Source organism: Rissa tridactyla, chromosome 13 (genome assembly GCF_028500815.1).
Source record: "Rissa tridactyla isolate bRisTri1 chromosome 13, bRisTri1.patW.cur.20221130, whole genome shotgun sequence".
Lineage (NCBI taxonomy): Eukaryota > Metazoa > Chordata > Aves > Charadriiformes > Laridae > Rissa > Rissa tridactyla.
The window spans coordinates 11,823,135-11,842,944 of record NC_071478.1 but is presented as its reverse complement, the minus strand read 5'-3'; the positions used below and the strand labels follow the sequence as shown (position 1 = coordinate 11,842,944).

The 19,810-nt window shown below is 41.8% G+C and overlaps 1 protein-coding gene across 2 annotated transcripts in view; it reads left to right on the top strand.

The window, feature by feature from the left end:
* The window catches only part of SLC5A1 (solute carrier family 5 member 1), a 34,376-nt gene extending 22,108 nt beyond the window's left edge, over nucleotides 1-12,268 (top strand). For both annotated transcript variants that reach the window (XM_054219930.1, XM_054219929.1), the window contains 10 exons: nucleotides 1,150-1,255; nucleotides 1,461-1,541; nucleotides 2,632-2,852; nucleotides 3,337-3,472; nucleotides 4,277-4,384; nucleotides 5,366-5,516; nucleotides 6,140-6,308; nucleotides 8,339-8,554; nucleotides 8,863-8,965; nucleotides 9,797-12,268. In XM_054219930.1, coding sequence (XP_054075905.1) covers nucleotides 1,150-1,255; nucleotides 1,461-1,541; nucleotides 2,632-2,852; nucleotides 3,337-3,472; nucleotides 4,277-4,384; nucleotides 5,366-5,516; nucleotides 6,140-6,308; nucleotides 8,339-8,554; nucleotides 8,863-8,965; nucleotides 9,797-10,020 — 1,515 coding nt within the window. In that variant the 3' untranslated portion in view covers nucleotides 10,021-12,268. The remainder of the gene's footprint in view (nucleotides 1-1,149; nucleotides 1,256-1,460; nucleotides 1,542-2,631; nucleotides 2,853-3,336; nucleotides 3,473-4,276; nucleotides 4,385-5,365; nucleotides 5,517-6,139; nucleotides 6,309-8,338; nucleotides 8,555-8,862; nucleotides 8,966-9,796) is intronic.
* The last annotated feature ends 7,542 nt before the right edge of the window (nucleotides 12,269-19,810 follow it).

The following is a 19,810-nucleotide window of genomic DNA, read 5'->3' as shown; positions in this document are numbered from 1 at the left end:
TCATCTCCCAGCTGGCCAGACAGCATAACTGCTTATTAGCGTATCTGCCCTGCCTTACCTCAGCCTGGCCGTGGACAAAAGCGGTGCCAGTGCCTGCTCTGTGTCCAGGCTCCGGTTGTCCTGTAGGCGGTGGAACCTCCGGCTCCTCCAGGCAGCTGCCCCGCAAGAATTGCGTGTGCAGGCTTTACCCCAGGACACAGGTCATGTTGTTTGTCTTTGTCTCTCAGAGCCTGCATATGGGCAGTTCCTGCAGCATTTTGCAGCTCTGGAGCTTGCTGAACGCCACCAGGACTTGTACGGTTAAATGGGGACAGGGCTCCCTGTACAGAGCCCTCGTACAGGTGGTGTGGAACACAGAAAGGGGGCACGCAGGGAGAGTGGAGATCACCCCATGAGCTGGATGCTCAGGAGCAAGGATAGGTACAGATGCAAACCTCTAATGAAAGCATAATTTACAGTAATGCATTAGAAGGGCACTGGGGTAGATCATTCTGATTGCAAACTTGGATAAATAACATTGATGCAATTTATCTCTAAAACCAGGAACTGCTTAAAATCCCAGAGTGCTACTCTGAAACCTGAACAATTCCTTTCTTACGCAAGAGCTAAAGGTCTCTTCTGTTAGCCAACTGATGTCAATTATTCTGACAGGACCTTAAAAATAGAGATAATATAAGATGTTTGCCTTTAATCATCATTTGTCTTGAACCAGCAAGACTAGCTATACCACACGTATGCAAGCAGTAAAGAAAAAGTAAGAGATTTATAGGGTAGCATGAAATGAAGAGAACCATGCCATGACTTGGAGGTGTCACAGAGTCCACCCCTGCACACAGCAGCGAGTGTAACCTGAGCTTTAAGTAATTTGTTGTTAAACCATGTCTCAGAATGTAAGCAGAGAGTAGTGAGGTGACTCCGTGTCTACCTAAAAGGAGCCATTGAAAAAGACCTGGAGGTTCTTTGAGAAGTGATACAACTCTTGCATGGAAAGCAGCAAGCACTGAGAGGAGTCTGTTTTCATTTGGCACTTTTTTGTGTGTGTGTACTGTAAGGGGGAAGCTGTGTATTTCAGTACCTTCATCATGAATGCATAATGTACCATTATCACGACTTTAAACATTGCTTAATCTATCATTTTTTCTTTTATAGGCAGACATATTCTCTGGAGCTGTATTTATACAGCTGGCCATAGGGCTGAATCTTTATGTGGCCATAATTATCCTGCTTGCTATTACTGCCCTTTACACCATCACAGGTGAGTTTGCAGAGCAGTCTGGTAAACCAAAGAAGTTGGGGAAGCCAGGAAAAAAGCAAGGAGGGGAGAGGGGTAAGAGGGGAGAAATGAAAACCTGAAAGAGGACTTACTTACAGTGGTCTTTGCTTGAAAGAGAGAGGTTTCCACTGAGGCATTTGCACAGGGGCTAACTAACCTATTTGTCTCGACTTTTCTTTGCCATTAGGTGGCCTTGCAGCTGTGATTTACACAGACACCTTACAGACATTTATCATGGTAGTGGGATCCTTTATTCTCATGGGATTTGGTAAGTAAATCAGATGAATTAAACTGGAATGTTCAACCACAAATCCCACACTGGCTATGGAAATAGAGCCTGCAGTGTGGAACTCTGTTATCTTAACCACCAGATTTCAGTTCCTATACCTATTTATCAGGGAAGAAAACAGGCATGTTGCCAAAAAATAGGCATAGTGCTGAGCCCTTTAGTCCCTGAGCCCACTTGCTCTCCAAAGCTCAGGTGAATGTGTGAGGTGAACAGGACTTGTGATGGCTAAAGAGGTAAAAGCAGAGTTGTTTGTAGGTGATGGTGATACTCTTGAGGAGCTCAGAGAGTATCTTGTTTTAAGAAGATTATAATTTCATAGATATTCAGATGCTGATGCATGAACATTTCTGATACAAAGTGAAGAGCTGTGGGTCACTTTGCACATTTTTCCCTTATTTCTAGCTGCTAGCTTGTGTTAAAACAACCCAAACATATTAACATTTTAAGTAAGCCTTGTAGTTTATCTACGGATGTCATTATATTGCCATCTGGACAAAAGGTACAAACGGAATGTTTATGAGTAGGACACTGTGTGTGTCCAGAAGACCACATTCATTTAAAACCAGAAATCATGCTGTTAAACAGAATTAATAGGAAGGGACCACAAGAAAGAAAGAAGTAGTGACAAGATTCCGTGAATTTGTAGTGTTCTTCCCTTATTCTTCTCAGTGCTTGGTTTCCCTCTAGCTAGGTCTTTCACTGAAATTGAATTATTCCACCTTTGTTACAACAGAAATAACTTTAGACTGACCTGACCTGGTGAAGGTGTGTGGAAATAACGTATCTTCTTTTCGCTTGTTGGCAAGGCATGCGTAAGAGATGTTGAGACAGTGGAGCTTAAGCCAACGTTTGTGAGCTACACAGAAGCTTAAAAAGAAAGGTCACTTTGGTACTTAGATTGTGTGAATACTTATAAAACACTGTATACTGTTTTCCGAAAATGTCAATGGATACTGGCTAGGGGTTTTTTACATCCGTATTAAGGAGGTTTTCCTCCTCACATTCTCTAGCTCTATTTCAGATTTCAGTATTAAATACTTTATTGCTCCTTTTACTTTCTGTTTTTCAGCATTTGCTGAAGTAGGAGGGTATGATGCTTTCATGGAAAAGTACATGAATGCAATTCCATCCAATGTCTCCTATGGGAATATTACAATTAATGCAGACTGCTACACTCCTCGGAAGGATTCCTTTCACATCTTCCGAGATGCTGTCACTGGAGATCTGCCGTGGCCAGGGCTCGTCTTTGGTTTGAGCATCCTCGCTTTGTGGTACTGGTGCACGGATCAGGTAATGTGGAAGCCATATGCCTTGGAAATGCCGAACACAGAGCTCTGCCATCCAGTGTGACCTGGGGGTACGCTCCCCCCACTGTAACTCATAGCTGGGTCACAGAAATGGCAATTATTTTAAGCCTGGTCAGTGACTTTTCAGCTTCTGCTTTCTAAACCACTTGCACATGTGAGAAAACGCTCAGGTCAATATTTTGTTCCTTTCTGGCGTTTTAGTCTTACCTGCTTTAAGAACGTCTTGTGAGAAAGAGTCTTACCTCTTAAACATACACTGCATAGATGATATTTTCCTTTATTTATTTCAAACATATCCTTTGATTTTTTTTTTTTATTTTTTTTATTTTTCCTAGTAACAGAATCAGTAAATAGGCTCTTTCACTATCACAGAGATTAAGTATCTTGTATCTGGAACTTGGCACGGTGTGTTCATGGAAATGCTATTCTTGGTCGAGTCATGCCTGCTTGCCATGTCTCGTTGGCAGGTTATTGTCCAAAGATGTCTCTCTGGCAAGAACATGTCCCATGTGAAGGCCGGTTGTATCATGTGTGGATACCTGAAACTCTTGCCCATGTTTATCATAGTGATGCCTGGAATGATCAGCCGAATTTTGTATACAGGTATGCATGTGTATAGAGAAATGCAAATTTCTTCTTGCTGCCTATCTTTCACTGCCAGTCTCTCTCCATTTCCTATTCTCTGTCCCTTGCAAAATGCCTGTTAGATTGTCATCTTGTCATCCAAATTGTCCAGGCACATGTATGCACAAAAACAAACTACACTGTAAGAAGCCACAGACCTTCCTCTTTTCCCTGATCCCAGGTTTCTGCTAATGCTGCTGCTGTGCGTTTTAGGAGAGAGAAATTCCACAGTGTCCCTCCCCAGTTGTCTGTCTGTTACAGCCCCGCTCTGGCTAATGAGAGGAAAATGCTGTCCAGGACTGACGCTGCTGGCAACCAGCGGAAGAGCCGTCAGCCACAGGCAGCAATAATTTGGGCCATGGACAGTCCAGTCCCGAGTGGGGTGTGGGGGAAACACCAGCCTACCCTCTCTCTCACTGTCAGGGTGTTTAACAGCAGGCAGAGGAGAGGTGTTCAGGTTGGAGGGAGGGGTCTTTGTGTTCCTCTCCTTGTTTTTCTACTTGCTCTACTTGCTCTCCTGGTGTTGTTCAGTCCTGGTCTGACACATTAATACTGATTTTTTTTTTTTTTTATTTTATATTTTTTTTGACCTGCAGCAGTTTTCAGTATTCTTTTAGAGAGGAAATGAAGGATAGAGGCTTAAAATCACCCTCCTCCCTTCCAGCAGACCATGGATGATCCAGTGGTTAAACACAGAGATGCATTTTAGAAGCTTTACTAATTTGGGAGAAATCTGCTGTTTGTATGACCTTGTCTAACCCTGTCTCCTTATCCTCTCGTCAGATGTGGTAGCTTGTGTTGTGCCTGAAGTCTGCCAGAAGTACTGTGGCACCGATGTTGGCTGTACAAATATTGCGTACCCCAAAATGGTAGTGGAGCTTATGCCAAATGGTAAGACACTGTCTTTGTTTGTTTGTTTTAGGAAAGGTGAGGTTGCCAGACTATAAAAACAGGTGATAGAGGGAGCCCAAGTCCCATATTTAGATCAAAAATGCTTGCTAGAACTATGTACTGTTAATCAAAGGCGTAGCCTGTGTTAGTTGTAGCTACGCTGACAATGTCAGCTCTTGGCTGGCAAATACGAGGTGATGAAATGGTAATTGAGCTCCCTTTCTGTGACGGTAAAAAATTACCTACTTTGCCAATGATTTATAAAAGATTGTCTCTGCCAGGATTTCTGAGTTGGAGGCATACACCTGCCGTCCTTCTGCTAAACCCACAGAGGTGGGAGGAGGAAATATTCTCTGTACATGTTGTCCCATAGGACATGTGTTCAACGGGGAAATAAGTCCTCTGGAGAGGACAAGTATACGCAGAAGATAAATATCTGCAGAAAACCAAAGAGCTGGTTCATAAGGCTAGAAAGACAAATTACGATATCAAACAGACCATGGTATTATTAAAATACTACAGTACTTCCCCATACTGTGTTGACTAGATCATACCATGTGGAAAAGTGGCTTACTCTTATTTTCAAACAGTAAAAGAAACTTTTTTTTTGCCAAACAACTGGTTTACAAATATACTCACCTGCAAATAAGAAAAAATATTTTTATAACTGTTGGGGAAAGTCTGCTGAGTTTTTTTTTTTTCTTTTTTCTTTTATCATTTAATCAGACAGCATTCACAAAATGAGTACTTACATTCTAAAAGCTCAAGAGTTTCTCTGTTGCTGCTGTAAATAGCTTTCCAAAGCTCAGCAGACGTTACTCTGCTTGCATGGCAAGAGAACACCAGGCAGGCACCAGCACATAAATATGCCGCCCTCGTAGCTGGCTGACTGGAAAGGGTGGGACGAGCAGTATGGATGGTGCCACGTACCGAGACTCTTCACGCAATGCTTATCCCAGTTCACATATCCTTGTATTTCAGGTCTGCGCGGTCTGATGCTGTCAGTCATGTTGGCATCCCTTATGAGCTCCCTGACTTCCATTTTTAACAGTGCTAGCACCTTGTTCACCATGGACATTTACACCAAAATCCGATCAAAAGCATCTGAGAAAGAACTTATGTTAGCTGGAAGGTAAGTGCAGCCGAGTCTTCCCCAGCTGTACAAAGATGGCCAGCACTAGGGCCTTTAAAGGCTAGAGCCTCCCGAAAACGCACCAAGTGCCTGGGTGAAACCTGCTTTTGCGGTGCACGGGCAGCGCAGCAGTGTCCTCCGTGGCCGGACAGGCTGTCCCACCCGAGGCTTTCCTTTTGGAAAGAAAACCCAACCTTGCTTCCAGTTTCATTGACAGTGGCGCATGAAGTAGCTGAACTAATTATCAGCATTTCCTACTGCTATTCAAAGGCAACTATTTTAAAGTATCTTCATAGGCTTCACGCTACACCATTCTACAGCATCAGTGAACTAGTTCTTCTAGTTGGTCTGCTATTGATTTGTCTCTAGACAAAACAAACAAAGGAAAAAAGTAATTGTCTATGTTTTGATTGCATGTTTAGCTGTGTGCCCAGGGATATTTGACAGACACAATATCCAGCTTAGATTTCTTTTGTTTGTTCAATGGTAATTGGCCATTATCATTGATTTTGCTCGTTGCAATACAAAATGGACATTTAAATTATTGATTAATTGCTGTTTTTTTTCTTTCCGATAGCTGCTTCTAAGCAGGTGGCTAATTGAATATCTGGCTATGTTTACAGGGCGTTTATGTTACTTTTAATTGGCATCAGCATTGCCTGGGTTCCTGTGGTGCAGTCAGCTCAAAGTGGGCAGCTCTTCGATTATATTCAGTCAATTACGAGCTACCTGGGACCTCCCATCGCTGCTGTCTTCCTGCTTGGTGTCTTCTGCAAGCGGGTCAATGAGCAGGTACGTACAAATTAGGATACAGATATGCTCTGTGTTCCATTAGGCATTGGGAGAACTGCTTTTTTGCTTTAGTGTCTTTTATTAGCAACTTCTTCCTGTTTATTTTAATCCTACTGTTGCCCAGGGATTCTGTGTTTCCACACCCCAGGGCCTGAAGTTTCAGAGACGAGTTTGAAAAAGTTCTCTGCTAATCTGATAAATTTGCTAATCTGATATAGTCACCTAGGAATTCCTACATAGCTCTGAAACTTATCTATCACTTTGCCAAGAAGTGTGTCAAATGGATAATTTATGCAGACATATTTGAAAGTAATCTATTAGGATACTGGTCACCAAACTGCTTTATCAAACATATCACCTTTCACCTTCCTCTTGACCCCCATATACTTGTTAAACAAACAAGCTATTGTTTCGTGCGTGGTTTCCCATTGCTTTTAGGACCTAGTCTGGGAATCACTGATTTTGATTTGTAGAGCAGTGAACTGAGAAATATTGTACTTAAGCCTTTGTAAGTAACTCAGAAGGCGTGAGGTCTGTCACATGCTTTGATGGGACCATAGGCCAGTGACGGTAACTGGCATCTTATACATTCTTAAAACTCAATACTCAGGAATTCTGGTTTGTTTTTTTTCTATAATAGCAGGAATAACAATATTTGCCCTTTGCTTGGGCTTGCTCCAAGGAGGATGAGTTCAATGAGAAAGCCTAGAGAGAGAAGGGGTTTGAATGTGGCTTGAACTTTTTTCTCACTGTTTTCTCCTGAGACCAGTTCAGTGGTTATTTTCGTGTATATCCAAGAAAAGCCTGTTTTACACACGAAGGATGTTCCATTTCCTATCCCAATATAGCTAAACCTCATAAATGGATTAAACCTTTGTGCCCTTTGTGGAAATCTGTCATTGACTTTAGTTGGAATTTTACCTGAGTAAGAATTCAGAATAATCCTCAGAGGTTTGTGTACGCCGCACAACTTAAATTTGGGTAAAGAGGGGAGACAAGCATCCAATTCTGAGAATTGGAGCCTTGCACAAAATAAGCTCCAATACTGTAATTATAAGATCTATCTTATTCTTACTTCTTGCTTGGAATCAGTCTTCTTTCTGCCAGAAACTATCTTGTCCTACTGCAAAACCTTTTTGTAACTTTGACCACTGAATAATTAAAACTGTTTTGTTCTTAAACCCAGCATTAAACCTACAATATTTTTTTAATCAGGATTTATAAATTTGTGTTACCATGATTAGTTTTTTGACTTCACAAAGTCAGAGAATGGCTGAGATTGGAAGGCCCCTCTTGGACTAGTGAAAACCCCGCTACTCAAATTAGGGCTAACGAGCAGGATGCTCAGGTCCTGTCCAGTTGCCTTTTGAATATCTCCAGGGATGGAGTCTCCACAGTGTCTCTGGGCAACCCGTTGCAATGTTCAGTCACCCTTGCAGTAAAACAAACAAAAAATATGTTTAAACAGAATCCCCCATATTTCAATTTGTGCCCAGGCACACCTGGGTGTCTTTTATACTTCAGACTAGAGTAAAATATACCTAGCAGCAAAACATCCACAAAAAGTATCGAGAATTAACTTTTAACTAATTACTAACAAGATCATTAGAAGATAAACTAGACACACATTTCAGGAGTAATGATGACTGCTGGTTCCATCACACTAGAACTGTCAGGGATTTAGCCCTCAAAGATAAAAAGATATGAGAGCAACCCTTGGGATGTGCTGTCTGTGGCTAGAGCCTGTATAAGGAGAGCATTGTCTGGAGACAGGTGAACTTTGAGCAATCAGCCGGATAAAGTGTCCTCCGTATTCTTTCTCTGAGCTGCTGGTCGTTGTCCCTTTCAGTTGTATTAATACACTGAGCTGTAAATATGGTCACTGAAAGTATCCGGGTTAAAACCCGTGTGCCAAAACCAGTGTAAAATGTGACTACCTCCGTGTTTCCTCCAGCAACTGTTCAGAGCTTAGAGCTTATTCCCATGCCCGAAATTACTCATTCCGATAACTTCTGTCACTTCGCCGGCAGGGTGCCTTCTGGGGCCTGATGATTGGGCTGCTGGCTGGGCTGAGCAGGATGATTGCGGAGTTTGCCTACGGGACTGGCAGCTGTGTGACCCCTTCCAACTGCCCGTTCATCATCTGTGGGATTCACTACCTTTACTTTGCAATGATTCTTTTTGGGGTTTCCGCCATCGTCATCCTGGCAGTCTCCTTCATGACTAAGCCCATTCCTGATGTACACGTGAGTATTATTGCGGTCCTGCTCCTCAGGAAAGGGAACTTAATGAAACCACTAGTTTTAAACACTGGTACTTGGTATATTACCTCCTGACATTTCAGCTACCTACATCATATGGACTTGTAAGAAAGCAAAGGAAATAGTCTTCATTTACCTGTCACAAATCTTCAGTGGCTCCTAATAATCTTAGACATTGACTTAACGGACATTTGGGGTGCCATGGTTTTATAGCTTGCTCCTGTGCCGGACAGACTGATTTCTCTCTGTGTAGTAAGGCTGCAGATTTATAAACTCACTTTTTTTCATGGCAGCTTTACCGCTTGTGCTGGGCTTTGCGGAACAACAAAGAAGAACGTATTGATCTTGATGCAGATGAGGAACAGGACAAAGCTGATGAAAAGGATGAGGAATCAGGTAACTGTTGTAATATCTAGAGATCCTATCAATATAGTTGAGTATCCCTATTTCATTCCTGAAGAAACATTAACATGCTTGATATTCGAAGACATCCTCCTCCCCCCCAACAACAAGACCTCAGACCCCACATATTTAAATGTCTAGTAAGCTGCCGGTCTATCAAGCTCAGTGTAAATCAGTAATGAAGTGGATCTGAAGGGGAGAAAGTCTTGTTCTCTAGGTACCTAGGTGGCGGTTCTGGGACTAAAACAATGGAGATGCTTCAGGTCAGTGGTGGCGTGCGTTGGCAGAACTGCGCATGACTCCAGCACTTGGAATGAAGCAATGAGAATTCACTTGGAAATAGTGGGTAGTGGCCAGGATTGAAGGAGCAATGATCTGGTGCAAGGCACCATGAAAGCAAATTGCCAGACATTCGTCTGGGCAAAACCACCTGCTCTCTTTGCTGGGTTTCTGGTTCTGCCGCCAAGTTCCTTGTCATTAGTATCTTCAAAGTAATTTATTTGTCTTTTAATTAAAAGTGAAGAAAGTGTTGAAAAAATAAGAGTTTAAGCTTTACAGCATGGTTTGCTTCTCCAATACCAAGTCTCTAGGCTGCAAAAGGTGCAAATGTCTTCTGCAAAAGGCTCTCTTGCAGCATGTAGAAAATCACTCTTTTTCCAGGTGAGCTGTGAAAAGTACTGCCTTGTACTAAAATGTCTCCATGTAACCGTGACCATAAATCAGAGCTGCTCGATTAAATATAGTGATGTCCTCAGTCACAGAGATCTTCTGGTGCATGCAGTGGTCCATGCTTACGTTCCATGACCAGTGTGTTATTCCTTCCAGTTAACGAGGAAAATCAAGAAGAACTGGGATGCTTTAAGAAAACGTACAACTGGTTCTGTGGCTTAGATCAACAAAAAGGACCCAAACTGAGCAAGGAGGAAGAGGAAGCATTGAAGCAGAAACTGACGGACACAAGCGAAGTGCCACTTTGGAGAAATGTTGTGAATATCAATGGCATCATCCTATTGACTGTGGCTGTATTTTGCCATGCCTTCTTTGCATAAACCTCTGATTACAGTTCTGAAATTGTACTGTATTGTCAAGCAAAAACCACGACTTGTAGATTTACAGAGTTAGATACACTTCGTATTTTCATTGTCTATGTAAAAAATCAGGGTGATTTACTCTGCTGATTTTCTGATCGTAATTTCAACAATCTAAAGATGAAGGCCACTAGGATTTCAAGAGAGAGAATTTCTGTTTAGACACTGAATCAATCCAGGGCTAACAGAGGTTCAGAATTTCCATCCAATACTCTCTCTACTCGTGATACATTTCATATTTTAGGTGCAGAACAAGGCTGCATGAGCCATATTTCATATCAGGGTTTGTAAACTACCTTTTTAGGCTTGATTTTTAGTCCTCCTTCTTCTGATCATTCAAATTTCTTTTTCCTTTGGCTATGATAATTTGATTACAAAACACCTACAACAACTGAGGGGACATATTATGAATTCAAATTAAAAAATCATTTTTGTTCCCTCCGAGCATGCGATATCTTAAGTAAAGGATTTATGTATATGTTGAAGTATTTCACACAATATCTAACTTTCCACTGTAATTCTTTTCCCCTTTTTCTCACTCTTCATTGTGTTGTGTTTCTCAGTGATCAGTGGAAGACTGACCATCTGAATTGATCGCATTTTGAAATTAGGGAAACCATGTCTCAATGATCTTAACAAGAATTCTGCTTACGTTTCACTTCAAAAGGTCCACTCTTTATATTTTAATATGTACCTATACTTGAATGTGAAGCTTTTTATACAAAATACATATATTATATATACACATACAATACAATATATATATGCACTATATATATTATGTATATTTAAAATATATATGTATGTGTGTGTCTATATATATATTTATTTCTCTGTGATCAGTTTCCATCTTGATATGTCGAAGTCAATCTTTACCCACGATTACCAGGACCCCTTTATCATAGGGTTGGTGTTAACGTATCGCCTCTTTCTATGAACTGTACCACAAAACAGTCCTTGCACGTGGTTAAAAGTCCAAAGCATCAGAATGCTGGGTTTGCATTTTTCTTTCAAGTACACCTGAGGGCTCTGTACTGCTTTTCTGCAAAGCTATAAATCTTTCCTCTGAAGAAGATTTCACTGAGAAATAGAACTCATGCTGCAAGACAGTATGAGTTAACAGTTCATGAAGAAGAATAGTCACAGCTGTGGGATATCAGCTAAACCAGTCTGATTGTCTCCACTTGATACGTTTGATACCAGCTGGAGATACAGGAAAAGATAGATTTAACACTTCAAAGCAAAAAGCAACAGATCTTCTTATCATCTAATTCAGATTCTTGAGGAATCAAGTGTAAGAAGACAGCGCTTGCTGTAGTCAAGCTGCACCAGAATTCCTTGTTCCTGTTGCTCCTGTACCGTGGGACGCTGCCTTGTCACAGCCTTCCAGTGCGGTTCTGTGCAGGACGCACCAGTGCAATAAGTGCGTCTAAGCGGGAAGGTGGCGTAGTCTCTGTCTGTGCTACACCACGCTCTGCTGCCGGCTCCTGCAGCTTTAATCGCCCTCACTTCCTCATCTCTGTCAGTATCTTTTCTTCATTTGGATCCAAACCAAACCGTTATGGATTCTAGCGGAATTGCTGCTCTTCAGTATAATCCCTGCAGCATACTGAAAGGTTTTGCATAGGCCAGATCAAATCAATACAAACCCCTTTTTCTTACAGTTAATACATGGTATAGTATTTTAAAGACCATGGAATTAATTATATTTAATGGACTATGAAGACTTGTATGTATTAAAGTATTTGTATATTTTAAAGTATTTGGTGTCCACAAAATGATGAGATTTTTATACAATATAATGGAAGACTGTGAAACTTAATTTGGTGTCTAGGTTTTGGCTCTGGGTTATAGTAATGGATGACAAGCAAACAAGAAAGACTTTAATGAGGATTGTCCAGATCCCTCTTTGTCATGCTTTATTCCAAAATGAAAAATATGGTGAAATTATACAGCCATTTGGGTAAAGACAAATAGCAGAAGTGATTTCCTGGCAGGCTGAGCAGTCTGTAGATGACCTCCTGGTTAATCAGGCACCGTCGCTTCATTTTCCTGCCCAGGATTCAAGAATTTTGAAAAACTAACTCGCAGTTTCCCGGGGACGGTCACTGTACATCCTCAGCAACCTGCTTCTGTTCCGGTCTGAAGACTGGATGTTGTAAGGGAGCAGAGTTCAAGTGTTAACATCAAGTTCGACTGCTGCTTACGGTACTCCTCTCGTTTTGTAGAATTTCGTAGAAAAATTGCCTGATACTGTGCACAGATGATAAAACTTTTTATGTTTAGATTAATAGTTAAATGCCACCTTGGGTTGGTAGCTATTGCATTCAAAGGCAGTTTTGTGATTTTAAGGAAGAAAGTGACTTTTCTTCAGTTCTCAGGGGAAACCCTGTCCATGTTATGGCTGTTGTTGCGGGACGCTCTCAGACAAAACCCAAAAAGCAGCTTACGCTGCCCTGGGCATTCTCGTGCTGTAGAATTGGAAGAGTGAGCACATGCTCGTTCCCCACGTCTGACTGTAAGGTTGAACACTGCTGGTTAGTGGAGAGACTCCAGCTACAGCCCTGGCTAACGGCACGGCATGGACACCATAGCACAGGTGATCCTGAGACATCCCAGCTTATGCTGTCAGGTAAGACACGGGGTCACAGCTTATTCGAGTGCACTTTAGGTAGATATACAGAATTATTTTAAACAAACTGCACAAAATAAAATTAAAAATTCACCTAGCAGCACTGTAAGCCAATTACAATGCTGATACATAAAGAACACGCAGTAAACAAATCAGATCTTCCATTTAAGAATTACTACACAATTTTCAGGCCAAGTCCTGTTTTTCAGGGTAACCAGTTTTCATTTATGTTTTCATTTCTCTGTATCACCCATAACAAATGTATCCAAGTATCTCACAAATGTTAATTATTAATGATCATGAGAACACTCTGTTCTTAGAACTCAGAACTTGGTTTTATTCCTATTTTGTTATTGAAAAAGCTCATGCACTGAAATGCTGGAGGAGGGAAGGTCTGTGGCTTAATTTGGAATACTTCTGCAGTAACCGTGCTTTGGTTTTAACCGAAATGTCTGTCTGTGGTGAATGAGGACACAGCACAATGCTGGGTTCTTCAGGTGCAAGTGATCGTTGTGATCAGAGCCCCACCAGCAGCTGCGATTGCTAATTGGCTCCACTCCTGTGCAGATCACTTTCTTAACTGGCAAAATTAGGAACGTTCATATGAAGTAAAAGCTGACGCAAAAATGAGGAGCAAGGAGTAATGATAAATATATACATCACCAGGGGTGACTGGCATTTGGGAGAAAAACCTGTAGAGCCTCGGTTATTGCCTTGAAGGGCACTCGCATCTATTGGTGTGAAGCACTGAGCCGCAGGGGAGTTTTAATACGATCTTCCTCGGGGACACGGTGACACCGCACAGAGAAGGGTTGCTCGCAGGCTCTGGGGTCACAGCAAAGCTGTTCTGAGGAAGGCTGATTATTTATTATCGTTTTTTTTTTAGCTTATTTAATGATCTTACGCCCCAGCTGCAGGTGTCTGCCCGCACTGCAGCGTTATCCCATGGGAGCAGAAGGGAGGGGAGCGCGGCGACGGGAACTTCCCCACTTAACTTGGCGTGCGGGAGCACGGGCCTCGCGACAGAGGGCCATGCGGCACCAAGAAAGATGCGGAAGGCACCCCTGCCCCCCCCCGTTGTCACTTGGTGATCCACAGCATTTTTTCCTGCTGCTTGTATTCCGGGCCTGGGCTAGAGAGCTTAAAGGGTGGAGTAAAACTGCCCTCGCTCCAACATCTCCTAGTAGTTTTGATGAATGACACCATAACCAGCACCAGTGCCTGAGGTTATTACCCTTATTATTAATAACATAGGTTGCCTTTTTTATTCCTCCTGAAGAACAAAAGAGAATTTGAGAAAATGTGAGAATTTGAGGGAAAAAAAAAAGAATTTCCCTGGAGCTCCTGCGCCCACCCCCTCCCCACCTGGCAGCGCTCAGTGCTGGAGCAGCTGGGCCCCCGCGGTGCCAGCACTCCCCTGCTTTTCTTAAGGTACCTGGAAGCTGAGGTAAGTGTGAGCTTTTATTTCAGTATCAGAGCCTAAAACTTTAAAAACTTAGCTTATATTCAAAGTATCCTAAAGCAAATAATTACAATGGTTTTCATTCATTCAAATTGGAAATTTTGTCTTGCTAAAAATAGGTCCTGCGCTTGAACTTTTCAACGTAGTTTGTGTGTAGCCACAGAAAAGACATTCTGGTTTAATGTAATTAGCCTAATCTGACTTTCCCAGACTCCTTATTTTGTCCCTAGACAAATTTCCCAGTTCTATGCATTTTTAATGTGATTTTTATTATTATTATTATTTTAAATAAAAAATGTAGTTGTGGGAAGGAAAAATACTCCCTGCTTTGGAAGACAAAGAGATAGAACCAAAAGCTGCCACTTCCCAGAGCAGGACAGAGTGGTTTCCAGCTCCTGGACTTCTGAAAGCAAACGGGGAGAGCGAAATGGTTTGCAGGTGCAAGAACAAAGAGCCGTAATATTCTTAACCTTTTGGAAACTGCTAGAAAAATCTATTATAGACCTTTGTGCATTCAAAATGAGCTCTGCCTGGGTGGGACATGAGGCTTATGCGAGAAGGTCTTGTTTCCTATGAAGGCAGCTGCTGGGCTTCCCCTGGTAGGGCTGAGAATGGTTTGGCAGCTGATTTGAAAACTTGGTGCGTGTAGAGTGTAACTGAATTAATTCCAGCATTGACCCAGGGCCACATTAATTATATCTGTGCCTTCGTCGTTATTGGATTCAAGCTAAAATGACAAATCATTTTTCATTGATGTTAAAAATCAGCCTAGGTGCTCATGTCATCCAAGCATAGAGCACTGCGCAGCATGTAGTGCTAAAAACAAAGGCTTGCTGTACACACAGCACTTCTTTTGAAACAATGAGTTTAGGTATAGTGTATGAGTGTGCCAGATCCTGACATGTTAATTTAAGTATTTATAAAGTGTGAGAAGCAATTCAAAAGGATCTTTAACATTTTTGTGACCAAGTCTGTGCAGCTTTATTCTGAAGTCTACTTGACTGAAAGCTAAGTCAGTCCAAGGGGACGCGTTCATCATCTGTGTTTCTTTGATCCAGCTAATTGTTTTACTGACACCTAGAGTGCTAATTAGTTGCCCAGCCTCACAAATTAGGGACTGTTGTCTCTCATTCCAAATCTATAGACAGCCACAGCACTCCCCATTCACATTATGTTTCAGTCCTTCCCCCAGTCCTTAGTCCTTGTCCAGCATCGTTGAGTGAATGTTTAACACCGAGACACTGCAAGGCCAGCAAGCATGTCTGGGGCTACCCCTGTGGCTTGGGTCAGCAAACGCATCCTAATTTGGGAAGGGAGGGAATGCCCATAGAAAAGTCTTGGTACTGCAGGCTGCCCGTTTAGCATCACGTAGCATCGGTGTCATCGTCTTGTTGGAGGAGCTCATGGGGAACATGACCCAGATGTTCCTGCCCTTGGACATGCCAGCACAGGTGACCTTTCCACTTTATCAGAATGCCAGTATGAGAAGAATTTGAAGATGCATTTTTCATTTTGTGCACTGTCTTAAGGGCAACGCTGTACTCGGCAGTTAAGTAATAACTGACAGAAGTCAAAACACTGCTAGGGCCAACGGCTATCTTGGGTTAACTCCAACCTGACTTATAAATCAGTGTTACTGCAACTGCAGTACGTCTTGCTCTGCTTTGTCTCAAGACTTAGTGTACCTCAGAGGAAAAACAAAATCCTTAATCATAAGGATTTTTTTTAGTTATGAAAATTAATTAAATTATTATTTGCTAAATTATAGAATCAAACTTAGTTTAACAATGAATAAGAGTACTGAGAATTCCAAACATAAAAATACAGGCTTATGCTGTATATTTTGTACTCAATTCTTTTTACCCTAGAACTTCTGTTCACGCCACCGGGCTGTTTTTTTGTCTCGCTTCCAAAGATGTTTTGAGTCAACTTGGATTTTTCCTTTTTTTCCCCATCAGTTTCTCCTATTTGTGAAAACTTTTTCAAGGACTTATTCTTGATTGCTTTGATTTCTCAACTACTATTTCAGAGCTGCAATCTCATCTCCCATCTTATACTCACTGCTTTAACAGGGAGATCCAGAAACACACTGAAACATATCCCAAAAAATTATTGGACATCTTAGTAACTGTTACATTGGTGGATGGTCTCAATATCTACATGCTGGTTTTAGGCCTTACTACTAAATATAGGTGGGCTATAGTATAAGCCCTATAAAATTATATATAAATTCCTTTTTTGTTATAGCTTACAATAAAACAGGGTATGTTAGTTCCTGCCAAATATCATAAAAAGAAAGCACGTCTACATTTCCCTGGGGGGGGAAAAATACATTTGGACATTTCGTTAGGAGTTTTACCTATTTGACTAATTTCAATTACATTTGAGATCTCAAAGGTCTTTATGAAAAATGTGAAGGGACATTTCAGATGTCGAATTGTGGCTGAGAAACTAATTTTAGGAAAGAGATTTAGGACTCAGCATATTACCATAGTAGCAATTGTGTGTTTTGCTACCATAGTAGCGAAAGTGTGTTAAAACACTTTAATAGACCCTGAAAAATGATTTTGTAGATTAAAAACTTACTTCTTAATTCAGGTTCCGTGTAGTCAGGCTTACAGAGGAGACTGTGTGATATTTCTCTGCTCTGTCAGGTAGGTCTGTGCACAGGTCCCCTGTCCCCCACGCTGTGACAGGGTTTGGCCACCTGCAGCGTAACCCAGTAGGAGACACCAAATGTTTGGACACCAAGATAATACAGCTCTAGAAACACCACAGATGTTACGAAACAGTGTTCTGCAATAAATCAGATTGTTTCTGCATTAGCTTGTGTTCTCTGCAGCATCCTTTGCGTCACACAGGCTGTTTAACTCTGCCACCGTTGTCGTACATTGTGCTGTGCTCCTGCCAACGTTCAGCATCTGCAATAAAGCACCTTCCAATAAACCGCAGCAAGCGGCACCACACCGCGGCACGCAAACTTGAATTATAATATCTGCAACCTTTACGTCAGTAAATATAGCTTTATAAGTAAAAAAAAATAATTAATAATGGTTTACGTCTGTTCGGTATGCAAACTTTGAATTCCGGTGTTTATATAGACAGTACATGGTCAATACGGCCCAATGGAATTACTGTTGGGATTGAAATACCATATTTTATGTTGTACCACTAGCATCCATATTTCAGAGTTCAGTTAAGGCTTTGTTCCATTTTTGTATTGCGCATGTATGTAAGACAAGAACATTGATACCCCAGAGAGTTTATTTAGAAACAGTTTATATGGTCTTTAAAGCATTGATCAGGCAGATGCTCAGAATGCGCTACTTAAGGTCCAAGTCAGCTAAATTTCTTCTAGTCAGAGCAGTTCTACATCTGAACAAGGTAATTTCTACATCTGAACAAGGTAATTATTTTGCGAACTCGTTGAAGTGCGATACCTGAATTATCGGGGAAGGCTGTGACAGAATTTTGGAACCGAGCTAAAATGATCATTGTTACTGTGTTTTCCTGCAGCAGTTTTGTAAGAGCAGATGAGCCTCCCATTCTCTGTTGTTCCCTAGTCCTTTACTGAACATTGTTATTAAGCTGCCTGGCTCTCTGTTATTGAATTGCGTGCACTCTGGCATCAATATGTATTACGTGTGAGTGCCTTATGGATGGTAAGTGTGTTTAAAAGGCAGAGTTCCTCCAAGATCCTGCCCAGAGGGAATGAATCCAACTGACTCAATACTTTTAAATCACATCTTTATAGGAGAGGAAATTCACCCTTTGGTTAGGTTATGGAAGAGAAACATTTTACCTTTAATCACTCCTACAGAGTAAGTTTACACTTTGTATAAGGGTAATGCAGTTTGCAGTGTGACAGTGGGTTTCTGCAGTGGAAAAGCCGCCCTGACAAATAACCCTTTTATACAGATGACGCAGCTTCGTTCTAGCTACAACTCAGTAACTTCTAGATATAAAAATACCATCTGAGAGCCAAACCTGAGTGAAGACCCTGTGAAGCTGAGTCAGCTGCACTATCACACCGCTCCTGGTGGCTGAGAATGGCCAGGATTTGGCCTGCTAGCTTGCTTTATTTCTTTGCCCAGGCCTTCTGTTGATGCCTCTTAAATTACACACTTGCAACCACAGACAGAGAAATTTGCACCATATCTGTCGTGCCCTGCCTTGGCTACACAGCGAGAAAAATGCCACTGAAATTCCCACCACTTCGACTGCCCATCGGTTCTACACACAGGAACTACCTTATTTCCTTCAGGCAATTTGTGTCCTGTTGGATAGGCTTGCTACTACGAACAGCTTGAACTTTCTACGTTATTCTCAATTCTATGAAGTAAAAGGGTTTTTTAAATAATCTCTTGAGTTTTTTTAAAGAAAAAAAACAAACAACACTGCATTTTTCCAAAATAGGGAATTGACATTTTCAGTTCTCTGTTCTGTTTATCTCCTCGTCTCTCTGTTCAGACAGCTGGTAATCATAGAACACGTGAGGTTGGAAGGGACCTCTGGAGATCGTCTTGTCCAACTCCTGTTGGACTAAACCATAACGTTAGGATCAGCTTTTCTCTCGCTCACTCCTTCCCCCGAAAAGTGAGCCACAAAACTCTTCAGTTCTGGCACAACACTTCCATTTCCATTATATTTGTTAATTTTTGTACTTGAAGGACAGATCACAGCTGTACAAAACTATGAAATACCAAGTACTAGCACAAACACAGAGGTGCTTTTGTTCCATCCGATAACCAACTGCAGAGAGGGGTCAGCCCCCTCTTCTGTTGGAGGCAGTGGGGTCTGTCCCCAACAGAGCATTACCAAGGACTACCCTAGTAAAGTCTTTCTGACTTATTTTCCTTTTACCCTAACCATGGAACACTGCACGTAGCAGCCCCGAGTCTGGATCCAAGCACACGGAAGGAGAAAACCTGCCTGTTGAGACCCTCACCAGCTCAAAAACACAGGAGGGAGAGGCTGCTGAGAGACACAGCAAGAGTGGGGCTCAGAAGGGGCTGCAAAGTAAAGCAAGGGCTGCTACTGAAGCTCTCCCTGAGAAGTCATGAGCTGGGGCTGCTGGAGTGTCGCACGGATAAATCTCATCCCAGGGACAGGGTTAGGCTGAGGGGCTCCTAGCCCAGGGCAGCGGGGTCCACCTCCACCGCACTCACTGCTGGCAAGTCTTGTCAGCAACCCCATTTGTGAGAAGGGTGCTGATAAGTATTTGGTTATATTCTAGGCTGGGAAAGTCTCACAATTCTCTTGGGGAAGCCCTTCTATAACATTGTCATTGCATTTTCTGTGATGATGCTCGAAAAATGGTTCTAATCCCATGTTCAACAAACGTTTGCAGCAAAATTCATGTGAATTCCTGCCGTTAGGTCAATTTCTCAGACAGACAAGACTGCTAGAGAGGTTAATTATGAACCTTTCTTTCTAATTTAATTAGTTATTGATTAATGTTTGATAGGCTGAGATTTAAAAAAAAAAAGGAGAGAAGATTATGAAGAAAACAAAAGGATCAGTTTCTTCTGTCACAGGAAAATCTTCCTAACTCGGGAAATAATTCCTAGTGGAGAATTCTAGACTTCCTAACTTTCCTTTTTGCCCATTATTCTGCCTGTGACCTGCAATATAGACGTGAATCTGTTGACAACTGA